Source organism: Otolemur garnettii, unplaced genomic scaffold (assembly GCF_000181295.1).
Source record: "Otolemur garnettii isolate 467f Iridium unplaced genomic scaffold, OtoGar3 scaffold00055, whole genome shotgun sequence".
Taxonomy (NCBI): Eukaryota; Metazoa; Chordata; class Mammalia; order Primates; family Galagidae; genus Otolemur; species Otolemur garnettii.
Genome location: NW_003852450.1, coordinates 8,134,940 through 8,159,081, shown reverse-complemented (window position 1 = coordinate 8,159,081; position 24,142 = coordinate 8,134,940). Strand labels below are relative to the sequence as shown.

Sequence of the window (24,142 nt, the reverse complement as noted above, 5' to 3'; positions counted from 1 at the left end):
GCCACAACACCCAGCTGTTTTTGGTTGCAGCCATCATTGTTGTTTGGCAGGCCCAGGCTGGATTCAAACCTGTCACCTTAGGTGTATGTGGCTGGCACCTTAGCCACTTGAGCCACAGGCGCCGAGCCAGCTCTCTGACTTTCTACAGGTCTTTACTGAAAAGCCACCTGAGACTTCCCCTGGCCACCAAGTGCAACTTGAGCCACTGCTAGTATTTGTGTCTTATTAACACTTATCCTTAGCTTAAAAATTATACACTATATATGCATATATATGTATATTCTTATCTTGTTCATTATCTATCTTCCCCACTGGAATATAAACTCTAGGAAGTGTGGGATTTTCATCCATTTTCTAATCTTTACCATTCTACTTCCAGGGCCTAGAATTGGATAATTAATGAATGGCCCAAATGAAGGCCCCTAGTTTATTCCAGTTTGGGTATCTTTCTTCTCCCATCATCCAGGGGACTGAGAGGTAGGAGGTGGGGTGGGTTTCTTAGAACTCCAGGGCCTTCCCTTCTGGTCAGGTCTGCTTTTTAATTCATTTTCCTGTAACCCTCCCTCCCTGCCCTCTGCCCATACTACCTGCCCCCCATCAGTGGCCTGTGGACAGCCACGTGAAGGGGATGAGTGTTACTACATAGAGTGGGTAGAATGTGGGTACACTGGAGGGAGCCTGAAGCTCATTCCCACCCTGTAGAAGGCCTTGCTGACTCCTTCAAGCCCTTCCCTGGAGCCTGATACTCTGGGTTATCCTATCCTTCGCCCTGTCATACTTCCCCCTCCTCTGGGCCCAGGCAAGAGCTATTTCTAACTGCCAAAGCAGGTGCCTTCTGTCAGGACTCCAGGCTGAAACTGCTCTCCTTGCAGCCATCCAAACCCTGCCTTGGTGGCTTCCAAGAGTTTTGGCACCCCTGGGCCTCCCCAAACAAGTACAGTTTCTCAAAGTGGTGCTGACCCAGCCTGCTGCCTGGGGGTGCTGATCCAGTAGTGCATGAATCCAAGAGGGATTTGTGTATGTGAGTGTGTATCTTGACCGATGCCCCCATAACAAGGGGGCCCCACAATCCAGCCCTCCAGTCATCATTAGTCACTAGCACCCACCCCCCGAAAGCATCTCCTACAACCAGGGCCTCTCCCCAGAAGCACCCTATGGAGCAATGTTTCTCAACCTGTGGGTTGCGACCCCTTTTTAACAATGAAAATACATTGCGGCATTAGGAAGGTTGAGAACCACTGCTTATGGAGGAGTAACTCACCTCCACTGTATGTATTTACAGTATGGAACTGGACACCACATTAACGATTTGAAAGAAAGTTTGTGAAATATTTTTACTTCTAAGTGTGTAGGTATGGAAGGCAGGAGAGAGGTTTCCAAATGGCTCAGTAATATGAGCAGGGATCCAGAAATCGCCAAACTTTTCCTTTGGAGAACTTTCCTGAAAGCATAATCTCCCCATCCATCTTAGAGGAGAAAACTGAGGATACTGGACTAGCCTTGCTTTCCCTAATCTCATCCCTATTCCTCCTATTAATTTGCAATCCCGAAGTATTCTCCTTCTTTCAGAAAATGGTAAAATGAGGATTAAAATTTTAGCAAAGCCTTGTCATTGCACTGGGTGGGAATCGGGGGTCAACCCACAGTTCCTGCAGAGGGAGGTCGTGCTGAGGGAAGTAGGGTGCAGGCAGTTGGGTGGGTGGTCTCCCCTCCTGGGCAGAACAGGCTTCCTGGGAAGCACACCATGGGTCACCAATGGCCAAGCACACCATCAAGGGAAAGGAATAGGGAGGAGAGGGAAGTTAAGTCAGCATTTAAATTTGAAGGTTGCTGCAACCCTAGGGGACAGGCAGGAAAAGTGGGGTTGAGAGGAGGAAAAACAGGACCCAAAATAGATAAAGCACTCACAGGCCGGGCAGCCAGCCATGTACACCAGAGAGCAGTCCGCACCTGCCACTGCCTGTCCCACGGCCGCCTGGCTCATAGAGAACTTGTTGGGGGCTGTGGGCCTCACATGGGGTCACTCAGGTCCCACAGCCTGTCATTTCCAATGCCCAGCTCTCCCCTTCCCACTCCCTGCATCCCCCTGCAGTGCCTGGAATTACAGCCCACTACCACAGGACCCGGGTGGGCACATGGAAGAGGGATATGCCCATTCTTTTTTTGTTTGTTTGTGTTTGCAGTTTTGGCCGGGGCTGGGCTTGAACCCACCACTCCCGGTACATGGGGCCGGCACCCCACCACTTGAGCTGCAGGCACCACCCCTGATATGCCCATTCTTGTGCCACAGGAGCAGTGTCATCAGTGCCGCACGAGATCAGCCTCCAGCCTGAGCTCCGTCCCTCATAGAGGAATGAAGGGTAGGCATGCCACAGATATTTATTAACCTCTGGACTTGAGTGCCTTGAGCAAGGCCTGCTGTGTCTCCAAGATCAAAGCCACCGATCTTCCCTAAAACATCACAATTTCCTTCAGCATCCCTCAGGAGCCTGCCCTCACCAGGTGGGAGTAGCTGTATAGCATAATGGGTCTCACCAGCACGGCTTTGGGCAAGTTTCTAAGCCGCTGTGAACCTCAGTTTTCTTATCTGTACCACTGAGATAACCATAACTACATTGAAGAGTAAATTAAATGGCACTTTGTAAGTGTCTACCACTGCCTGGCGCTTACCAAATGCTCGATAAATCACAGCTACTCTTATTAGACACCTGGGCCTCGGGGAAGGTCTGTTTCCTGCTCACACCATGTCCTGCTGGTTTCTGTTGTGTTCTATTCATTTTCACAGCTCACCAGGGCTTTGCTCTGTCCTGCCTTAGAGTGTCCTGCCTTAGACTCAACAAGTGGGAAACTGAACTCCTCTTCCCAGTGAATCTGCTCTTCCTCAGCCATCCCTTTCCTAGCTAGTGGCCTATGCCAGAAACCCCGGGAGTCTTTCCAGTCCTCCCCATGCTCAGGTCCAGGCCTTTCCACCCTAACATCTCTGAATCCATCTCTGCCTGTCCCTTGGCACTCCCTCTGCCCTTGTTTGATCTGCAGTGATCTGTCGCCATCTGTGCCTCCTCCCCCAGGTTCTTCTCCATACAGATCCGGCCCCTTCCTTGCCCTTTAGTCTATGATGGCTCCATACTGCTCCCAGATAAAATCCAAATGCTTTCCATGGCCTAGAAGATGTGGCCCCCCTTATGATTTCTCTGGCCTCCCTCTGGCCTGCTGGCCATGTCACCAGTCATGTGGAATGACTTTCAGGTCATGAGCTCTCCGGCTGCCCTACTGTCTGTGCCTCTGCTCCCTGCTGACCCCTTTGCCTGATTGCCTGTCCATAGGCCGAGTCAGCCCTGTGTGTCCCCACAGTCCTCTATAACTGCTCTTTACTGCCTCTGCCACACCCTGCTCCCTTGAGACCACATGTGCAGTCTCACATGTGTCCCTAACGGTGGGGATTCTTCATGGTTTCTCTGCCCTGAGAATAGGAGAGAGGTGACACTCCCCATTGGTAATAGCATTTGGGGATGGGGACTAGGGTGAGTCTCCAAAGAAGGCTTCTCAGGTCACTGTTGGCAAGTGAGGGGAGGTTTTGTGGCTTAAATCCCCTCCTAGTGGTCCTGAGGCCCTTCCCATGGGGTATATGTTTCCCTCACACCCAGCGGAAAGTTTTTGGGCTCACAGCTTTTGCCCTGATGCTCTCTTTGCCTGGAATCCTCTTCCCAGATTGCCACATGACTCACTGTCTTCTTTCTTTTGGATCCCAACTTGAATGTCACCTTATTGCTGAGACCTTCCTGTCCCCTCCTCCACCATCCATCTTCTTGCCCTGCTTTGTTTTTCTCCTTAGCAGTTGGCAAGACTTGATGTGCTATTTATTTATTTACCTATTTATTTATTTTAGCTGCCTCTCCTGCTCTGAACATAAGGTCTGTGACAACAGGGACTTTGTTCTGTTCACTCCTATGTCACCTGCATCTGGAACAGTGCCTGCTACATCAGCATGTGTAATTGAATGAATGAATCCATGTCCTAGGGCACCACCACTCCAGGTGCAGGTGGTCCCCTTCTGCTGTTGGCACTGAGACAAGGTAAGCACAGGCAGCAAGTAAGCATTTGGAAAATTTTATAGCCATTTGCAGTCACTTCCAAGTACGTGGGTAGACTATACACAAATCCGGGTTTGTTAAAGTCACATGGCAAGTCCCACAAGGCACCAGTTGTGAAATGGTCCCACATAGCAGGACCACATATCAGTTCAGGAAAGAAAGGAAATTAAAAACAACAAACTGGTCTTTCTCCACAGATCCCCTGAGGTCTGCTCTAGAGCACATCATACTGCCTGGCACATTGTCAGTACTCAGGAAATGTTTGTTGACTGAATGAATAATGGAAAGTTGTGATCTCCCGCATGATTCCAAGGCAAATGTGGCCTTGGGATCTCCATTCCCAAGAAGAGACACCAGGCCTCAGGCCCTGATGCTAGAGCAGGGGAGATGGCCCCTGACTCCCCGACTGCCTGAGCCTGGAGGAGGACCCTGAGCCTGCCAGAATTTGTGACTTAATAAAGGCTCTCTCTCAGTTAGGGCCTTTATTACCGAATGTCCCCTGCAAGGAAATGCTTATCCCTCCATAGACAGAGCTTTAATTGGGGCTATGGTTGGCTGGAGGTAGGTCTGGTGTGTGATCTGCACCCACAGGCCCTGTACCTGCTCACAGGGGCATTGGAGTCAGGCACTCCCAAAGTCCTGGGCTGAAAAATGCAAGGCTGGGTCAGTGCATTCCCTCATCCTCCTGCTGCTTCTATTTTCAGGCTGAGTCTTCATCTCCAAGGATCAGCTGGACCTGACTGCCCCTCCCACCCTGGCAGGCATTGGGCCTTCTGGGGAGATGCTGGGGGCCAGCTGGGCTCCCCTCCAAAGAGCCCTACCCAGCACCAGGCTCCCTGTCTTGGCCCACAGAGGCAGCTGAGTGCATTCCTGCCTCAAGCACTGACAAGTGGTCCTGTCAGGACTCCAGTCTCCTGGCCACCTGTGTTCCCCTTGGAGGGCTCTGGGATCTATAGAGCTCACCGTAAGAGCCTTACCAGGCTGGTCTGGGGAGGGACTAGCAGAGGTGGCAGAGTGGCTATAGTTGGAAGTTTCCCTGGGAAGGGGCCCTGCCACCTGCCCTGCCACCTCATGGCTGCCCAACCCCTGGACCTCAGCATCTACTTCCTTAGTGTCAAGGCAGGGTGACCTGCTCAGACACAAATCCTGGTGGTGCAGGGACCCATCTGACTGATACTTGCTGTTAACTCTTTAAGGCAGGTGTGCTTCAAGGAGGCAAAGTGGATTTGCCTGTAGGGAGCTCAGGCTAAGGTGAGGCAGGGGCCCCGTGTGGGGGTCTCCCAGCAAGTTGGGCAGACAGCATAGGCACTACTGTCAGAAGATACTGTTACAATGTCAATGACTGTTTCCTTCCAGATTCCTCCAATTTTTGGCTCCCTTAAGCAGAACTTAAAGGACCTCCTTGCCTCAGGCAAGGCTCATGGAAGGGCCCTTGGCTTTTGATTTCCAAGGCCTGAGATTCACCCTAGGTTTGGGCAGTCTCAAGGGTGGAGCTTGAGGAGGTGGTGGGGTCTGGGAGCAGGCACTGGGACCCCCCAAGAAATCAGGGTCTAGCCTCATCAAGGATCCCTACTTAATGAGGGTGCAAAAGACCTATGACCCTTGTCACCTGAGAACTGCCTGAGACCTGGGCACATCCCCAGGGCAAGTGGAATAATCAGAAGCACCAGGAATAACTGCAGTTGCATTCTTGTCATCGCACAGGGATCTGGATTCGGAATTCAAATGACGTCGGTTGGTAGGAGAAAAATCAGACATTTCTTGCGCACCTCAGTGGTGGGCAGAGGTTTAGTCTTGCCATGTTACTTTTCCTACTTCACAGGAAAGTGAGACTCAGAGGGACAGTGAACTGCAGAGGCTATGAGGGCCCCCACCTGCTCTAGCTGAGTCCACAGAGTTTCTGCTAAGCCAACCTGACATGCTGGTTGCTATGGCCACACCATCCATGGGGTATCCAAGGCCCTAGCCATTTCCACAACCACTTCAGCCTCCATGTTTGGAAAATGACCCAATGGGGAGTGAGGGAAGTGGCTATGTTTAGCCTGATGAACCCTCACCCACATAGGCGTGATCAGAGTGGGTCTCTCTTGCCCTCCTTTCTCCCTGATGGAGCCAGCATTCCCCTCTTCCTTTCCCCAAGGGCCTCTCCCTTACAGGAGAACCAGGCTCCTTCAGACATGACAGGGCTGTCTAGACACAGAGATGACAGGGCTGAGAGTCCCAGGAGGTGACTGTGTGATTGGGGGAAGGTGGTGAGGAGAGAGTGGGAGACCAGCAGCATCTCGGGTAGCGATGATGAGAGTAGCTCAGCACCCACTGATGTGCCAGGCCCTATTCTAGCCACATACACACATTTAATCCTCAATGAAACCCTGCAAGGTATGTACCCTTACCCTCATTCTACAGATGAGGAAACAGAAGCACAGAGGGGTTGAGTAATTTCTCCAAATCACACAGCTACCAACTGGCAGAGCCATAGTGTGTAGTATGTGTCCAGACAGTTTGATCTAGACTCTGTGGTCTCAACCACCATGCCACACAGGAGAGGGAGAAAAATGGCATGCTTGGGAAATTAGATCTTGCCCTCAACCTGTCCCAGGTCTGTTCTTGTTCCTGGGACTCAGCGTGACTTTGGTTTGGGGCTGTTACTGTTGAGTGGGCAGAGAAGGAAAAGAATGAATATTTATTAGGCAACTCCAGGTTGCAAGTCAGGTATAAGATCATCGTACTCATCAATATAATAAGCCCTAAAGGGCAGACATTGTGGTTCTTTGTTCACAGATGGGATAACAGAGGTTCTCAGGGTTTAGGAAGCTGTCAGCTGAGATCTAAACTGGAGGCAGGTTGGTTTGACTTGAGAGCCTGTGCTTTCCCAGGCCCCCCTGGAAGACTGTACAGCTTGGACAAAGGGCCCAGGGATTGTCTAAGGATTTTGTTGTTCAGTGTCCATGGCCCCCTCCTTAACACTAAGTCATAGATTGGGGGAAGCTAAGGGCCTGGACAGGGGAGCTGAGTCCTTGCAGGCTCCCAGCTGGGACTGAAATCCAGGCTTTCGTTTCATTTTGACAGACCTCTGATGAACACTGTCAGTTCTCTGTGCTGTGGCACGAGCTTGAAGTGCCCTGGGTTCTATGGGTCCTGGATCTCTGAAGGGCAAGACTAGAGCTGGGGTCCTTCTGAGGCCCCAGCATCCCCAGATGGCAAGGTGGAGTGGGCTGCTGGCCACAGGAGTTGGCAGGCACATTCCAGACCCTATAAAAAGACAAATGCTCTGGCTGCCAGAAGCTTAGGCTCCAGCCCTATGGTGGACACTCTGTGGCAACCTGAACCTCAGGAATGTAACAGGGGCCTGGTGGAGTGGGTGGCCACTCTGGAGCCAAGGAGGGGCTGCTTGGGCAGCAATCCTGCTGAGCTTTTCCTGCCCTGCCCTGCCCCTCATGGGCAGCAGGCAATGTCTACTTTAGAAAAATCATAAAATCACCCATAACTTGGAAATATGGCAAAGGGAGGGGGCCATGTCCTTATACTTTCATGTTGGAGTATTTTGTAACAGGCCTGGCCAAGGATTATTAATTATCCAGACCAGGGTTTCTCAACCTCAGCTTTACTGATACTTTGATCCAGACAATTCTTTGTTGGTGGGAGGGGGCTGTCCTGTGTATGGCTGGATTTCTTCTTCCCCCTCTGGATGTTAGTAGCACATACCCCCACCACCCTACCCATCCATAATTCCAGATATTGCCAAATGTCCCCAGGGGGACCAAACTCCCATGAAAACCACTAACCTAGGGGAATATACCTTTGTTAAACTCTACTCTGTCTTCTACAGATGCAAATGATTTCTTCCTGATAGAAAGATGACCCTGGTGCTTATAGTTTCATTGCCTTGTAGAATCATTAACCTGCTTGGTATCTGACTTGGCAGTCCTAGTCCGTCATTCTCCAATGTCATATAACTTTTGTCCCTCCACTTCTCTTTAACCCAGCTTTACCTCCTGCTTGCTCTTGTATGAGTTAAATTATTCTTTGATATGTGTTCTTTCTATGCTTTACTCAGTTACTTTTCACTTTTTGAAAATCATACTTGGATACAGAATTGCTTTGAGGATGAAATGCTATAAGGTAGCAATGATTAGTAAGTCTGATCATTGTTGTTGCTTTCCCACATGGGTCCCCTCAGCCTAGCCAAGGCTGAAAAGATGACCCTGTCTTATCCCCAGGCTACATGGGCAGGCCTGTACCCTTATACAGTGGGCACCCGCAGTGATTTAACCTCTCTGTGCTGCAGTTACCTCATCTGTACAATGGGCACAATAATAGCACCTGCCTTGGGAGCATTCAATGTGATAATATGTGAAAGCATTGGGACAGTGCCTGATGCAAAGCAAGTACTCACCAAATACTGGAAGTTGTTATTGTTATCGATGGTGATGATTTGTTGGAGGATGGGGTGGGGTGACCAGAAAAATCATTAAGATGAATTGGATGTTTCAAGGACAGAAGATGAAGGGTTAAAGAGAAATCAGAGACAGGTGTGGGTAGGGCAAAGAGGACTTTTCAAATCCGAAATAATTATTTGGCATAGATGTTGAGGGGTTAGACCCTTTGAATCTAGAACAATCTGGGGATGTCTATGACCTGGGCATAGTGACTGGGGAAACACCCTGAGGCACTGTGGGACTTGCATAATTAAAGTTCCTTCTGTTGATAGATAAGGCGCTACAACTTAGATGGCCTGGAGTCATCTAATTTTTTTCTCTCAAGTACAAAATGTTAGCCTCATTTTATAAATACGTGAATTGTGTCCAAGATCACACAGCTAGTACAGGAATGGGTCTGAACAAGAAAACATGGATTCCAGCTCCAGCCCATTTTCGTAGCCACCATGTCATAAGCCTTCCCCAGTCTGGCTGATTTCAGAGCCAATTTTCCCCTCTACCAGGATGTTACCTAGCTGACCAGGATCCTTTGTTTGCCACCCTCTGACCACCTGTGTATTCCTGGAGCCTCCTGCCCTCTCTGGGTCTGTTTCCTGTTCTGTTCATGGGGAACTCAGGACTTTCTCCACTGACACAGAACAGGCAGAGGCAGAGGGGTGTCCCCAGACCTAGGAAATCCCAGGCTCCTGGCCCATTACCCTCAGCGAATATGCAGGAAGGACAAAGAGAGCAGGAGAGAGCCCTGCAGGGGCACTCCTGGGGGAACTCCTACCACAGACAGGTGTCAGGGCCCCTCCCACAACTCAGGGTGTCAACAACCCACCCCCACCCCCCACCCCCACACACACTCTGCTTGCACATGAGGCAAGTGTAGGAATCCTTTCTTGCCCTCTGACCTTCCCCATCTCCTACCCTGCCCCAGCTAGTCTGGCCCATATGCAAGCAAGGGAAACTATATCCAAAAATATTCAGACCTGCCAACCTGCTCCATGGACACAGTCACCAGCACCTCAACACGTCTAAAGTCAGACCACCAGATTCCTCCTTCCCTCCTTGCCCGCTCCTCCCCTATGCTGCTGTCTTGCTAAGCGACACCACCATCTGCCCTCTGACACATCGTGTCATGCCATGCTACCCCTGATTGTCCCTTCCCCTATACCTGCACCCCCATGGCCAGTCACCATTGATTCCATTTGCCAAACCTCTCTCAGCCCACCTCATCCATCCTCTGTGGCTGCTGCCTCAGCCCCAGCCTCCCTCATTTCTACCTGGATAACCCTTTCCCTGCGTCCCATCCCACCCCACTTCACCCTCACATGCTGAGGGTGGCTGAGAGGTTTTCCTAACCCCCGACATGACCTGCCTTTTGCCTCTAGCCCTTTGCCCACCTGGCTCCCCCTGTCTGGAACCCTCCCCCAGCTGGGCGCTTCACAGCACTCTCACACCCAACCCCCTGGCTACATTATTGAGGGGCCTAGCGCAAATCAAAGTGTGGGACCCCATGTACTAAATGTAGGAAATAAGTACCGCTCAAAGTACAAAGTACAAAGCCTTTCCCTTTCAGGCTCTTTCTCAACCTGCTATGGAGTGTTTCCATCCCCTGTCTGAAGCTGTGCAGGGCAAGTGCACCCCAGCCTGGGCACCTGCTGCCAACTTCCCCACCCTCACCATGGACAGCTGATATCCTGTAGCCTGGGCAGAGGCATAGAAGTGGAGCCAGGGACCCCACCACACAGAGCCCACCCTAACCCACAGTAGGCAGGCTGCACTCAGGGGTATTGTGACCTCCATCCTGTGAGAGAGTCTAAGGACCCGCAGAGCGGGTGGGTCTTGAGGCTCAGCCTTGCAGGGTCACCCAGTGAGTGGACTGTGGCACTATCAGCCAGGATGGGGACAACTGGAGCCATGCAGTTTCCTGAGACATCAAAGGGCCCATGAACTCAACTCTGACCTTCCCTCCTTTTTCACCCAGGCCCCTGCCAGGTGGCCCAGGGCACCAAGGGGCAAAGAATCAAGCTGAGAGCTTGTCCTTTGAGGTAGGGAGAGGAAAGAAGGCAGGACCTCCTATGAGTCAAGTCTCTGAGCTCCTGGTGCACGTGCCATTGTCTCAAGGGACTTCACTTATAAAATATAAATTCAAAGGTAAAATCAATGAAAATTTCAATACTGCAACCACAGAGCATCAAACCCCAAACATAGAGCCCTTCTGAGCTTTTGGCCTGTGGGATTGCACAGGTCACATGCCCATGAGCTGGCCCTGTCCTCATCCTCAGGTCTCAGGTTAATCACCCCATCCTGGGAAGCCTCCCTGACCCCAAGTCTACCTTAGGTTCTCTTCCATTGTGCTAGTAGAATGTCCCCAAATCTTGCACATTTCCCACTTCAACTATTTTAATTGGTTTAATTATAATTACTGTTTAATTGGTTTAATTAATTAAGCTCTGTGAAGATGGAAATTATATCTATTTGGTTCACAATTATACCCCCACTGTGCGCCAGGGATATGATATGTATTAAATAAATATTTATTATATGAATGACAAAGTTAATACAGAACTGGTAACTCAGTGCCTGTAGTCGCAGCTGCTTGGGAGGCTGAGGCAAGAGAATTGCTTGAGCATTTGAAGTTGCTGTGAGCTGTGACACCACAGCACTCTACTCAGGGTGACAAAATGAGACTCTGTCTCAAATAAAAGAATACAGAACTGGGGCAGCACCTGTGGCTCAGTGGGTAGGGCACCGGCCCCATATACCAAGGGTTGTGTGTTCAAACCTGGCCCCAGCCAAACTGCAACAAAAAAATGGCCAAGCATTGTGGCGGGCAGCTGTAGTCCCAGCTACTTGGGAGGCTGAGGCAGGAGAATCGCCTAGACCCAGGAGTTGGAGGTTGCTACGGGCTGTGTGACGCCACGGCACTCTACTGTGGGTGATAAAATGAGACTCTGTCTCTAAACAAAACAAAACAGAACTGGTCCTTAGACCTCTCTTCTTAAAAACTGTGGATCAGGATGGGATAGGGTAATGAGGGAGTGGGAAGAGGGGAGGAAGGAGAGGGATGGGGGTTCACGAGTATGGCACACCTTTGGGGTGGGACATAATTATAAGAGGGATATATCTAACAAATGCAATCAGTGTAACTAATTCTTTGTGCTTTCAATGAATCCTAAACAATAAAAAAAAAAACCTGGATTATTTTGGAAAACTGGAAAGTCCTCAACCTTTCTCTGATATTTACCCTAAGTATCTCTTAGGGTAGGAGAGAGATACTATCTCTTGTGCTGAGTTTTATAGAGATGAGCACATATTGACAGGAAGGAGTGAGGAAGCCTCACATAGAAGCTGCGGGGGTAACCTTGGGTATCACCTACTCTTTCTGGGCTTCCCAATACAGGGTCCCTTACTGAACAGCACTTTCCCATAAGCTTTGACATGCCCGGGGACATTTACTGCTTTGGAAACGTTTCTGGTCAGGTTTCCCTCATCCAGGACACTCATAATCCTATATCTGTGAGCTCTAGACTTCACCCAAGGCTTTGCAACTCCAGCTCACAAACTAAAGGAAAACACACAGGACCATGGGGAAAATTTAGGGCAGCCATTTTTTTTTTTTTTTAGGGCAGCCATTTTTTTTCAAGATGGAAGATGATGTAACCACTAAGATGTCGTTTAATATCCTCCAAGGAAGGCAGAGTTTCTTGCAAATGGAGTCAGCTTTAAAGGAACACAAATGGAATCAAGACCCCCAAATATAAAATCCTGAAGGGTAGGGTGGACCCAGAGCCCTCCCTACATTCAGACAGAGAGAACCAAGCCCTCGAAGGCCTAGGCTCCATGAAATGCCTTCCCTGTCAGCAAAGGTTGCATTGGTCCTACCCACATTCAATCCCACTCTCCCTCCACATTCGGGAGCTCAGAGTTTTTTCCATTCATAGCAACCACACATTTAGAATCCTAGCTGCTCACCAACTCAAGATAGATCCCCATGGAAACCAGCATAAAGGGGAGGCAGAGATAAATAACCTCTCATTCAGTCCCTGGATGCATGCAAGGCCTCCTCCCTTCCCACCCTTGCAGTTAAGTGCCCAGAAAAGCTCTGTTGAATTTAATATATCCATTTTCCTGACTATGGAGCCTGGCAATAAGTGCCTGAGGCCACTGTTTCTAAGAGGACTTCCCCTAGAAGGCCTTCTACTATCAACCACCACCTTGGCAACTCAGGCTGGGTAAGAGCAGGTTCTAAAGTTAGAGAGATCAAGATGGAAGCCCCACCACAAGGCTTAGATGTAGGGTGACCCTAAGCAAAATACCTCAACTCTCTGGGCCTCAGTTTTCTTGTCTTTTAAATTGGTCTAATGTTATTTACCCCACAGTGGTAGTTATGGGGGTTAACTAACATAAAAATGTAAAGTATTTAGCACAGAGCCTGGCACTTAATAAGTGCTTAATAAATGTTAACCATTTTTATTATTAATTAGCTATTGGATAAGTCAGTCCCTTAATCTCCCTAGGTCCCAATTTTGTCATCTGTAAGACAAAGTGAGGTGGGGATGAAGTAGGACAACCCAGTTCTTGAAAATCCCTTCCACCTCAGACGTTTTATGAGTCTACACATGTGTTATTGGTGGAAGGCTGAGGAGAAAGTGGTATTACAGAGCTCTAAACATTTTCTGTCTTCGGAGTCTTCTATCAAACTCTTCCACGAAGGCAAGCTAGTGGTCCCAAGTTTCTTCTGGATGGTATCCAGGGAAGGGGAACTAGCAGTCAACCTCCGTGGCTCACCAGCTGACCTTACTAAGCTACAATTTTCACATCTGTCAAGTGGGACTACTTCGTGGGGTTGTGAGGATTAGATGAGTTTCCCTTTGTAAGCTATTTAGCACAGTGCCTGGACACACCAAGCACTTGCTCAGTGCTGGCTGATAATGCTACAGAATCTGGAATATATGGGTTTACCCTGAAAGGCTGTGGTGCCACTCAGCCAGCCCTGCAGGTGCTTAAAAGGCAGGGCCTGCCCCGGGCCTGCGTCTGCAGCCTCTTACCAGTCCAATGTTGAGAGAGTTGTTGTCATCTTCAGGCATGGGCAGGTACACAGCCAGGGCCACACAGTTGGCAAAGATAGTGAGCAAGATGATTGTCTCGAAGGGTCTGGTGTCAGGGTTAAGGAGAGCCTTCGACTGAGGCGTGGGATTTGCAGGGTTAAGGGGAAGAAAGTGCTGAGAGTCAGTCTGGACTCTGATGCCAGGCTGATGGGCAGGCTCCTGGCACTCTGCCCAGGCTGCTAGTTCCCTATGCTCCCACAGGGGACAGACAGGACCAGGCTCTCACCTGGAGATCTGGTCCCTCTCCTTGGGAGAAGGTAACCAGGACTCTTTGGGATTGCAAAGGCCTAGTACCTGGCTCAGATCTCCTCAGCTCTTAAAGTCCAGGTTGTCTGGACACCCCTCTACTCTAAGTGCCTGCCCACACCCTTTGCCCACTTTCAAATAGCCACTACTTCCTGAGATTCTAGTCAGGAAAAGCCCCAGGGGGGCTCACCAAAAAGAGGGAGACTGGAGGGTGACACAGGTTAAGGCTAGGTACCCACAGAGCAGGGCTGGGAATGAAGGACAACAGAAAGGTGAAGCCTGAATGTCCAGAACTATGCACACATGCTGGTGTGCACTTGCTCAGAGCAACTCACCCGCACCCCTCCCCAGACATACCCACCCCTCCATAGCCATTTCCAGAGGGTGCTGCAAGCCCATGACTTTCTTGACCTGCTGATCCATTACAAAGTGAGTATGGCAGGAGCTCAGCAAATCAGGGAGGGGGCACAGGCCCGTGTGTGTGTGTGTGTGTGTGTGTGTGTGTGTGTGGTGCAGGCAGGCAGGCTATGTAGATGGGCCTGACTGAAAAATCCCATTCCCAGGTGGCACCCATAGCTTAGTCGTTAGGGTGCAGGCTACATATACTAGAGCTGGCAGGTTTGAACCCGGCCAGGGCCAGCTAGGAAGCAATGACAACTGTAATAAAAAAAATAGCCAGGCATTGCAGCGGGGCACCTGTAGTCCCAGCTACTTGGGAGGCTGAAGCAAGAGAATCGCTTAGGCCCAAGAGTTTGAGGTTGCTGTGAGCTGTGACACCATGGGATTCTACCATGGGTGACATAGTGAGACTCTGTTTCAAAAAAAAAAAAAAAAATCCCATTCCCTTTCCAGTGTCTTCCAGTGTTAGAGAAGAGAGGATGGTCCCGGGGGCAAGGAGCCCCCTTCTCCTAGTAGGAGAAGGCCTGGATGAACAGAGGATGGAGGAAGGGAGAACTCAAGGGGTAAAACCTGATCTGACAGAGAGAGGCAGAAAGGGAGAGGCCAGGGAGGGCTTGACGTGGCCTGATTGAGAGCAGCTGTGGGGAGCCACACAAACCCTGACCCCAAATCATCTCCATTTGGCCCCAAGTTTCTCTGGTCCTTCCAGGGAACAGGTGGTGGGAGCCCAGGCTTCCGGAACTTTTCAGGAATATTTCAAATATTCCTGACCCTCACCCTCAGAACACATTAGATACAGGCCTCCCCTCCCTTCTGGAGCTCCTTCCTCCCTTCCCCAAATAACTAAGATATTTTCATCAGTCTTCTTCCCAGAGCTAATGCGAATACACCAAGGGATTGGAAACCCTTGTCCCCGCGGTGGTCTGTCTCAGCTAAAACAGCCAGGGCAAGTGGGTCTGTCTGGGGCCGCTCAGGGCAGGATCTTCCCTCTGGCCTATTCCTCCCCAGCTCTGTGCCCTACTGAGACTTACCCCCTGTGGAAACCTTCCCTTTACTGTCACCCTCAACCCCAGGCAAGCAAGGATTTTCTCAAAGATGCCACCACTGCTTCTTTTTTTTCTTGTCCCACCGTATTTCAAAATGAGATTTTTGCTTCAAAAACCTAAGTGACACCTATGATAGTGTGGATTTTGGGCACCCTTGGGAACAGTCCCCATGAAACAAAGCTCTTCCACAGATGATCAGTGGGCATCTCGGGTTGTTGCCCAAGACTCCAGTTGTCCACTTAGGCCCCAAGAAGCCCCATCAATTCCTCTTCCTTCTCCTCCTCCTCCTCCTCCTCTCCTCCTTAGTTGAGGGCCCCATCCCAAAGACTCCTCTTGCCACTCTGTAGTTCACCCCATTTTCAAGTCCCCCATCCTGGCCCTCAAAGTGTGTGCTCTGACCACCCCCGCATCCCTCCCCAACATCACACACGCTGACCAGGGCCCTGAAGGATACTTCCATTCCACGATGCTGATGCAGGCCTTCCTCAGGGGGTTCTGCAGGGTCAGGCAGAACAAGGCCCGGGGTGGCCTTGGCAGGATTTCGGGAACCGACTTCTTGGACTGTTTCTTCCTCAGGCCCTCGTCCTGGGGTGAAGACGGCTCCATGCCTTCCCTGGCACCCTAGCTTTCTCCTGCTCCCCCACCCCACTGTCCTCTCTTCCCTGTGTCCCCAGTGCCCCCACCCTGGGGACTGGGTCGGCTGAGCCTGTTGGGCTAAGGCTGCCCTGCTGAGCCAGACAGGGCAGGGGCGGGAGTGGGGGCAGGATGATTACTCTCACTGCTCCCAGGGAGTAAAATTAGCCTCCACTCAGCTCCCTTCTGCCCAGCGAAGCTCCTAAGGCCAGGCAGCTGTCATTCCATCCACCCCAGCCAGTGACATCCCAATCTGTCCCCTGAGGAGGGTGTGGAGGGGTGGGAGGAGAAACTTACACACAGGCGTAGGGTGGGGCTGGGGCAGTTGGAGACAGGATAGAAGGTTGCAAGGTTAGGGCAGTAGGGTTTAGGAAGGGTACCCTGTGATATTGAACTTCCAACTGGCTTCCTCACACAGCCAAGCTCAGCTTCACAGCACCCCCACCTACCTCAGTACCTGCTAGATCAGGCCAAGATTCCTCCCACCCTCACCCACTAATGTCAAGGGAACAGTAACCCTCTCCCCATGAGGATGGAAGGCTCTGGGAGCAATCTTGACTGCGCACACCTCTGACATAGCACCTCATATCCCGGCTGCAAGTGACCTGGTCTGGGAGTGAGAATGAGAAAGGGGCACCAGGGTGGATGAGGGTGGACAGTGATGTGCAAATGAAAAAACTCAACAATGCTTTTATTTGGTGCAACCACAGTGCCAGTGTACCCCAACCCTCCCTGCCCCTCCCCCTCACCTCAGGCTTACAAGCTGAGGGGAATAAAACGCAGTCCCTACCCAACTTCAGAAAAAACAAGAAGGACTCATGGAGGCACGAGGGAGAGGGTAATCACCCTCCATCAAGGAAGCCAGAGAGTACCAGCCAGTATCACAGGGTACCCTTCCTAAACCCTACTGCCCTAAACTCGCTGCCTCTTCCTATGTCATTCCATCGGGCTGAGCACAAGCAGGAGTGTGGCCTCCCATCCCGTCCTCTGAGTTCCTCCCAAGAGGGGCAAGCGAGCTCCTAAAGAAGCTCCTAAAGAAGTCGCTAGTATTTGAGGCCATCTCGTGGAGAGCTGGGAGAGACCAGCAGAGACAAAACTGTCCCCAAAACGAGGGAGGGCAGAGCCACCTGAAAGGGAAAGGGAGCGTCTGGGGCTGTTCCGCTGCAGCCCGGAGGGGGCGAAGCGTGCACCCACAGCTGTCCCAGGCCCTGTCACTCTCTGTGCCCACTGACCTCCTCCAGTCACTATCGTGCCCCTCATATGCTCGGCCCTGAACCTCTGTCCCAAGCTGGTGGAGGGAAGAGGGTGTCACACACACTGGAACACTGCAGACCTTCCAGTGTTAGGAGCCTGCGCCGGACCGCGGGTGACCAAGAAGCCCCACGTTGCTCCCGGTCCCACTCCTGGATCCCCCAAGCCGGGGTCAGCCACGGGCCTGATCAATGGCTGGATTCCTCCGACTCAAAGAAAGGCGAGGAGGAGAAACAGGAGGACTCGGACGACTCGGGCACCAGGGTGGGGGGCGCCTGGGCCTCGCCGTCGCTGTGGCCGGGGCAGTCGGGTCGGGAGGCGGGAGGCGCGGGGAAGGGCAAGGCGCCGGGGAGGCCGCGGGCGGCTGGGGGCTGCGCGCCGTCTGGGGCGGCGCTCAGCAGCTCCTGCAGGTACTTGATGTAGCGGATGGCGGCGCGCAGCGTTTCCACCTTGCTGAGCCGCTTCTCCGCCAGGGCGCCGGGGAGGTGGCCGCGGAGGCGCGCGTAACCCTCGTTGACGCACTTGACACGCTGGCGCTCGCGCTCGTTGCGCTTCTGAATGAAGGCGGGCTCGAAGGGGTAGTCGTAGACCCCGAAGGCGCCGGGAAACGGCACGTAGGGGAACACCCCAGCGTAGGCGTCGTAGTAGGGCAGCTCCGGGTGGCCAGGGTACAGGAGGAAGGGCATGTTGCCCAGTGGCTTGGTCGGGGGCAGGGGCGTCTGCCGGGGAGGGGTCGCGACGGCCAGCTGCATACAGCTGGGAGGGCCCATGGGCCTCCGCTCCATCAGGGTCCGGCAGAAGTTATTGTTCATGGCGCCCAGTGGAGCTGGACTCAGAGTGACCCTCACCGAATGGCCCTTGTTGGGGTCTACACGGTCCCTGACTACAGGGGCAAGTCACATCGCCAGCAGGGCCTTGCTAGGGCCAGGACTTGCTAAGGCCTCCTTTCTCCTTTTAGGGTGGCTTTCAAGGACTCTCTAACGTGAACCATAGCCCTGGACAAGTGTGGCTCCTCGCAGAGGCCGGACGAGTACCTTCTCAAATCCAGCCCGTGGCGCAGCGAAACTCCGAGGGCGCTCACCCTCCTCCACGGGACCCATGAGCAGGCCAGCAGACCTGCGCACCCTGCCTCCTCCTGCAGCCCAGCTCCAGGGCACTAACCCCCAGGCTCCATGGCGAGGTGGGGAGCAGCTACTGAGCCTTATTCCTGGTGGTCTTTGGGATTCCCAGGCTGTCCCCAGCGCCCACACTGACGGCTGCTGTTAGGAGTGCTCCAGCTCAGCAGAGTCCAGAGGAACGTTTCTAAAGAAGAGGAAAGTGAAAATATCAATTAGGAAAGGCCTGTATTATAGGTTTCTTTGTGTCACTCCCACCCTCAAACGGGATCGTCCATTTCATTGGGTAGATAAGACAGTGTGGCTGCTGAAGAAGTGTAGATCTGGGATGAAAATCTTGTGTTCACACTTTAATGGTTGCCTGACTACCTTATGTTATGGTTTCCATATGTGGACATAGTAAAAATTCCCTTGACAGGAGGTTAATAGAATATGAGAAACACCTCCTACACGGCCTAGCTTATTAAAATGCCTAATGTCACTTCCTCTGAGAGTGGGAATTAAGTCTCTTCACTGACATCTTCCCCCGGCTTTCCATCTAAAAGGGGCTCAGAGTCTGCCCATTGAATCAGCAGTAGGAATCCCAGCAGCAACCACCAGTCAACCAAGTCTAACTCTTTATTGAAGGGAAATGCATCTTTGACAGGAAGCTCAGGTGTTGTTGGGATGTACAAAGCCTAGCAGAGGCAATGTGAGGCTGTGAACACTGGGCAAGGCCTCTCCAAGAGACAGGGAGGGGCCAGCTCTTTCCCTGATAGGGGGTGATCAGTGACAGATTCAGAGCCCTCAAAGTGTCTCCTGCACCCTTTCACCTTTGTCCTTTGTGCAGGCTCTGAGTCTGTTCCCAGCTAGCTTTGTCCTCTATGATGAATGCAAACCAAGAAAAGTCAACAATGATTCTATGCATCATGGAGACTTGCATGTGTTCTCAGAGGCAAAAGCAAATGTATGTATGAGACATCAGGACAGATTCACATAAACCCCCCCCTTTTCTCAGTAACCTTAAAGGGCTCAAATTACTTTCAAGAGAAGGTTCTAGGAGATCTCCCCCAAACAGACCCTCAGCTCTCTAGGTCAGTCTTCTCCTGATACTCTTTGCCGGTTCCTGACCTCACTTCATACTTTAGCTTGTGCTAACTCTGTAGCTTTCTCTGTGCTGCTCTGCATCACCAGATCCTGCTGCCTTTAGATTCCAGTTCCTGCCCATCCTGACTGCCTGAGATCTCCAGCTTCCAGCACTGGCTTTCAAGGTTGTGCATTCAAAACCTTCCTAATGCTGCATTGTATTTTCATGGTTAAAAAGGGGTTGTGACTCACAGGTTGAGAACTGCTGAGCTAGATTGTAAGCAACCAGAGGGCAGGGGATAGGCCTTTTATTTCTTAGGTAATACCTCTCAATCCCTCACTCAGTGCTAGGTACGTAAAGTGTGCTTAAAATCATTTTCTAGTAGTGCTTTTTTTTTTTGTAAAAATTTGGAATCCAGACTGTAATCTCCCTGTGATCCCTATCTGTTTATATTTGATATAGAGGTCAAAAGTTTATTTACATCTAAATGACAGTTTTAATAAACACAACTTAATATTTGTTCATGTTGATTCAATATTCATTACTTACTTATCTTTCTCATATACTTTTTTTTTTAATGAAACAGTTCAGAAAAGTGACTCAAACAGAAGCCTCCCAGTGGGTTCATGTATTTCCTGAGCCAGTTCTGTCTTTACCATTAGAAAAGACCCAATACCCTGCCAGAAAGCATAGGTGAGAATACACCCACAAGTAAATTGTGTTCTATTTCTTCATTGAATCCTCTGCCCCATTCCAGAAGCCTAGGGATATAGTGGCACATTTTTAAGTGGCATGATATTCATTCAATAAATATTTACTGATGACCTTCCATATACAGGGACTGTTCTAGGTCCTAGGATAGGACAGTACATAAACATTGTAGTGAAATAATAATAATACTGATAGTCATAGTTGCCATTTATTACTTATGTCTGGGACACCCTCCTAAGTACATTACATGAATCATCTCATTGGCTTCTCTTGCAATTATTTTGTGGTAGGTGTTAATATTATCTAGTTTTTCAAATGAGAAAAATGAGACTTAAACAGTTAGTAATTCATGTACTACTATAATAAATGCTGATCAACCAGACTCAGTCTCCCTCCTCTTCCTCCAGTATTTCTCCTTGTGGCTTCACATCTGATCAAAGGATCAGAGAAGTTTGCAGTGACCTGACAAAAAGATCTTATTAAATTAAATTGCTGTAGATTAAAATTATTATGCTATTCTTTAGTTTCTGCTCTGGTAAGAGAGATACTGCAGGTCATCTTGATTATCCTTGGGGAGGTTAACACCTCATTGAAGATGTTCTTAGGAGAGTGGACCATGGAGTTTTGTTGCTGGGAAGATGAAAATTGGGGTGTAATTAGACTGAGCCAAACATCAGGAGCGGTACCCCTGGAAGCCTGATGAGAAACCTGCTTGCCTGAGTTCAGAAACTGAGCAGAGCCCCGGGCAGCCCCAGTTGTCAACAGCGCCACAGTGTGGTAATAAGAAGCAATGGCAGTAAGCCAGCTGAAATTCTAGGTCCTGACCGGGTTGGGTGGAAGTCATAACTTCCTGTTACAACTCCCCTTAGGGACTATGAGTCCCTAGGTCTATCAGAAAATTCAGGTATAAGAGAGAACTCCCAAGGAAAACTGTCAACATCTACTAATTTTTCTCCCTGAGTTTGTGAAGCAATTCACATCACTTAACTATCTTTATATACAGGTCCATAAAATGCAATTACGTATTTTGTTATTTGTTTTGAATTTAAAAAAAAATAGCACATTGTATTATTACTAGGCAACTTACTAGATAAAAGTGTGGTTCTTAAATAGTGAATAGGACCTCTTCCTCCACACATTCACCCTCCACCCCCATGACTGTTGAAAGAATCTAACTGAAGTAACTCATGGCCTGCCTTAAGTAGGTACATGCTATTAGCTGCAGGCATTCTGCCTACCTTTTCAAGGGGTCCTAGCTCTTCTCTGCAAGGAGTACTCCTTGCCCCCAACAGCACCCATTCCTCACTAGCTCTGCCCTACTCTAGTTTTCTGTGCCCTGAGGAGCAGCTGAGTAGATGTTACCTGACGTTCTTCCACAAGCTCTCTTCCTGGTGCAAGCCACACCAGGCTTTCCCTTTTATGTCCATGCTGTGAGCACAGTTGTGCCTGTACAGCTTACTGAGAGTCACTACCATCAAATACTGTGCAAAGAACTTTATAGCTCTCAAATCTGACTTGCAGCAGAGAAGTTGCTGGTGGGGTCTCCCAGGCCTCCTTCCTAATGCCTTGTCGCTTTTATTTGTGCAGCACGTAGTGTTTGCCCATCAGTATTAGCCCCTCATAGCCACATACTGCCAGAGGCTTTCACTGTCCACAGGGCTGGCACATTATCATAACTTGCTCTTGATGGCTTCATATGTGTCACTGGCTAATCCCTGTCCAGGCCTCTCCCCTGAGTGGCTGGTGTTCACCCAGCTCCACCTCCCCTGTTCCCAGCCCTATACTCTGCACGACCAACTGGCATCCTGAAAGCTCTCTTCTCCTAGGGTTCTTCCTGACATTGCCCCGACCCAGGCTGTAAACTGTAAGAGGAAGAGCTATGTTGTACTTCTTTGAAACACAGTATGTTCTCAACAAATATTTGTTGAATGAAGCCCTGGGGAGGTTCATTAGCAGAGGCAGATGTGAATCCGCAACAGACTGGCCTATTTACAGAGCAGACAACATATCTCTACCTTTCTAGCATTTCTCACTGTCTTCACTGGGACAGGGCCAGAGCTGGGAGCCTGAGGTCAGAAATTGGCTGAACATGTCCCTTCCAATAGGGAACCCATGGCTGTGGAGGACACTTTGAGGAAAGCGAGTGCTTCTCTGACCACTCTGGTAGTTCTAACAGTTGATCAGTTCAGGATGGTGCTTTTGGTAGCAAAGTAAGGAGCAGTTAAGATGTGCCCACTGAGTCACATTAGCACTTACTGGAGGATTTAGAATAGGAGTCCAGATGTCCTGGCTCCTCAGCCGTAGATAGCCATCTCTTCTACCTTAGGTTTTGAAAGGTTTCTTGCTTCCAAGAAAGCTATGTGCAGCCTCTTTCACCAAGAGAAAAGCATCATGGAGCTCTGACCTGGGCTGACCACACCAAGCCCTCAAACAGGGTAGAGAAAGGAAGGCTCGTGGGGTTAGGAGCCTGCTGATGCTGGATGCTTTTTCTGGTGCTCTGCTTTCTTATCTCACTAAATCCTCTCATCTGGGAAGAGGTAGGTATCATTGTTCCTATTTTAAAGGAGGAAACTAAGGCGCAGAGAAGCCAAGAGACCTGCTCAGGGTAACATAGCCTGGTTGCAATTTACTGGAGTCTGGATACTCAAGGACCTTCTTAGCTGGGCAGCGGTCCCTTGCTTTTTTTTTTTTTTTTATGTTGTGATTATTACAGGTTCTCCTGGGAGCCAGAGCTGGGTGAGGGGCTTGGTCCTTCTTAATTCCCTGACTATAATCTTGCATTTGCAATACTAGGGAGTCACAGGAGGATGTTCCTAGAATCAGCTACACCCATTCCGGAGGAAGAGTATCATGCCTCTACCTCCCGACCCCCCAGGATGGTGGGAGGAAAACCTCAGAGCACCTCCCCTGCTCAGGAGTCCCCACGTGAAAAACATCCTGAGAAGCAGAACGTGGGCTTTAGGTCAATCTCACCCAAATGAATCTGGGCTCTCCCCTTACTGTTAAGTAGTCTTAGGCCAGTTACTGATTTCTACAAGCCTCATTTCCCTCATCAGCAAAATGGGGGTAATTTTTACCTACCTTAGAGATTATTATAAAGTTATATATGTGAGCAGGATTCTCATCACAACTTGTGATGTTGGGACTGATAGTATCCCCATCTTACTCATGAGAAGACCAAGGCACAGAATGGTTAAGCAACTTTCCTCAGGTCACACAGCTGGTATGTGGGGTTCATATCCAGGCAGCTGTCGTCTCAAGTAAGCACCACTCACTATACGCAGCAGAGACCAATCCTACCAGAGGTAAAAGCAAAAGGCAGGCATCCTCAAAATACGGCCCGCTGGCCACATGATGCCCGCCTAGGACATTTATCTGCCAGGTGTTTTTGCGCCGCTGCCTGTCCTGCTTAGCAGCTGACTCGTCCCGGGGCCCGCAGTCTGGCCCTCCAACGGTCTGAGGGACAGTGAACTGGCTCCCTGTTTTAAAAAGTTTGAGGACCCCTGGCAAAAGGAGTTGAAAGGAGAAAGCAAAAACATGCAGCGCCGTGTAAAGGTAAGTGTACCGTGTTCCTGCCTTGGCTGTGCCCCTGACTTTCCCCAAATTAGCATGTGTGGACAGTAATGGGTGTTCAGTCTACTAAGAGGTCAGTTTGAAGATCAAATGAGTAAGTTGGTAAAACTACTCTGTGAATTGTAAAGTTCTAGACAAATATCACAAGAGTATTATAGTTTTTCTGTGATTTTTTTTTTCTTAAAGCAGCCACTAATCAGGTGACACCCTTTACCTATTGGAAGGGTAAAAGCAGAAAGTGTCAGAATTATTTCTTGTCTGGGTGCGGTGGCTCACGCCTGTAATCCTAGCCCTTGGGAGGCCAAGGAGGGTAGATTGCCCAAGCCCACTGGTTTGAGACCAGCCTGAGCTAGAGACCCCATCTCTAAAAATAGCTGGGCATTGTGGCAGGCACCTATAGTCCCAGCCACTTGGGAGGCTGAGGCAAGAGAATTGCTTAAGCCCAACAGTTTTATGTTGCTGTGAGCTATGAG

At 50.2% G+C, this 24,142-nt stretch overlaps 2 protein-coding genes across 2 annotated transcripts in view; both read right to left on the bottom strand.

Annotated features, from left to right (window-relative positions):
* The window catches only part of CACNA1S (calcium voltage-gated channel subunit alpha1 S), a 68,601-nt gene extending 52,675 nt beyond the window's left edge, over positions 1 to 15,926 (bottom strand). The window contains 2 exon segments of the mRNA XM_012806611.1: positions 13,570 to 13,675; positions 15,775 to 15,926. Coding sequence (XP_012662065.1) covers positions 13,570 to 13,675; positions 15,775 to 15,926 — 258 coding nt within the window.
* Positions 15,927 to 17,392: 1,466 nt separating this feature from the next.
* Positions 17,393 to 18,016, bottom strand: ASCL5 (achaete-scute family bHLH transcription factor 5). The gene has a single exon (XM_012806610.1). The coding sequence runs from the start codon at positions 18,014 to 18,016 to the stop codon at positions 17,393 to 17,395; it is 624 nt and encodes a 207-aa protein (XP_012662064.1).
* Between the last annotated feature and the right edge of the window lie 6,126 nt (positions 18,017 to 24,142).

Coding starts and splice junctions, on each gene's coding strand:
- ASCL5 (XM_012806610.1), bottom strand. CDS start 18,016: ATGAACAATAACTTCTGCCGGACCCTGATGGAGCGGAGGCCCATGGGC.